General features: G+C 51.9%; 1 protein-coding gene across 1 annotated transcript; it reads right to left on the reverse strand.

Annotated features, from left to right (window-relative positions):
• Positions 1-425: 425 nt before the first annotated feature.
• Positions 426-918, reverse strand: LOC108356670 (testis-specific serine/threonine-protein kinase 1-like; the record flags this gene model as incomplete). Its single annotated transcript, XM_017607770.1, has 2 exons — positions 556-918; positions 426-499 (listed from the first exon to the last, which is right to left on the reverse strand). Coding segments are annotated over exons 1-2 (437 nt in total), but the record flags the coding sequence as incomplete, so codon positions are not given.

The following is a 918-nucleotide window of genomic DNA, read 5'->3' on the forward strand; positions in this document are numbered from 1 at the left end:
GCGGTGGAAAATGGAGGGTTTCTAGGAATAACTACTTTTCTATCTATCTATCTACTTTTGTAATTACTATTTATAATCACTTTAACTACTCAATTAATAACTAACTAACTAATTCACTTGAGCTTCGCCAGGACGTATCCGTTCTTCAGTATGGTCTGCACACTGCCCCGCTTCAGCTCCTCGGGGTGGAGGAGGCGCTCAATGAGTTTGGTCGCCTCCCTAGGGAGCTTCCGCGGGTAGCGCATGCGCAGGTGCGCCGGGTGGTTGTGCATCTCCGCGAGCATCACCTTCCGGTCGCGGAAGTAGAAGGGAAAGGAGGTGAAGAGGAGGACGTACAGGCAGACGCCCATTGCCCAGAGGTCCGCCTTGANAATTGATAAGGTGTTACGGTGATAAGGTAAATGAGTAAACTATCTCCTGCTTACCAGACCGTCTTGCAGAGAATGAGACTGCCGTCGGCGGAGCGGAGGCACTGCTTGGCGAAGCCCAGGTCGGTGAGCTGAACAAAAAGAGAAGGTTTAGGTTTTTTTAATTAAAAAGTACTGTTTTGCTTACCTTTGCAATCCAATTTCCATCCAGAAGAATATTGTCCAGCTTGATGTCCCGGTGCACCGTCCACAAATGCTCGTGGAGGTAGGCGAGGCCGCAGGTGGTCTGGTAGAACCAGTTGACAGCCAGCTCCTCCCGGACGCCCTTGTGCTTGCGGGCGTACGCTGCCAGGTCGCCATTGATGGCCAGCTCCATGAAGATGAAAATTTTGTTCGCAGCCCGGAAGATGTCGTAGACGGCGATCAGGTTCTCGTGGCGGCACTCTATCAGCGTGTCAATCTCCCTCGGCAGGAATTTCCGCTTCGTCGTGTCGGTCATTTGCTCCAGGTCGATCACTTTCACCGCACAGTGCTGGCCCTCGCTATTCAT

Source organism: Rhagoletis zephyria, unplaced genomic scaffold (assembly GCF_001687245.7).
Source record: "Rhagoletis zephyria isolate East Lansing unplaced genomic scaffold, Rhagoletis_zephyria_1.1 Rzeph_scaffold_63069, whole genome shotgun sequence".
Lineage (NCBI taxonomy): Eukaryota > Metazoa > Arthropoda > Insecta > Diptera > Tephritidae > Rhagoletis > Rhagoletis zephyria.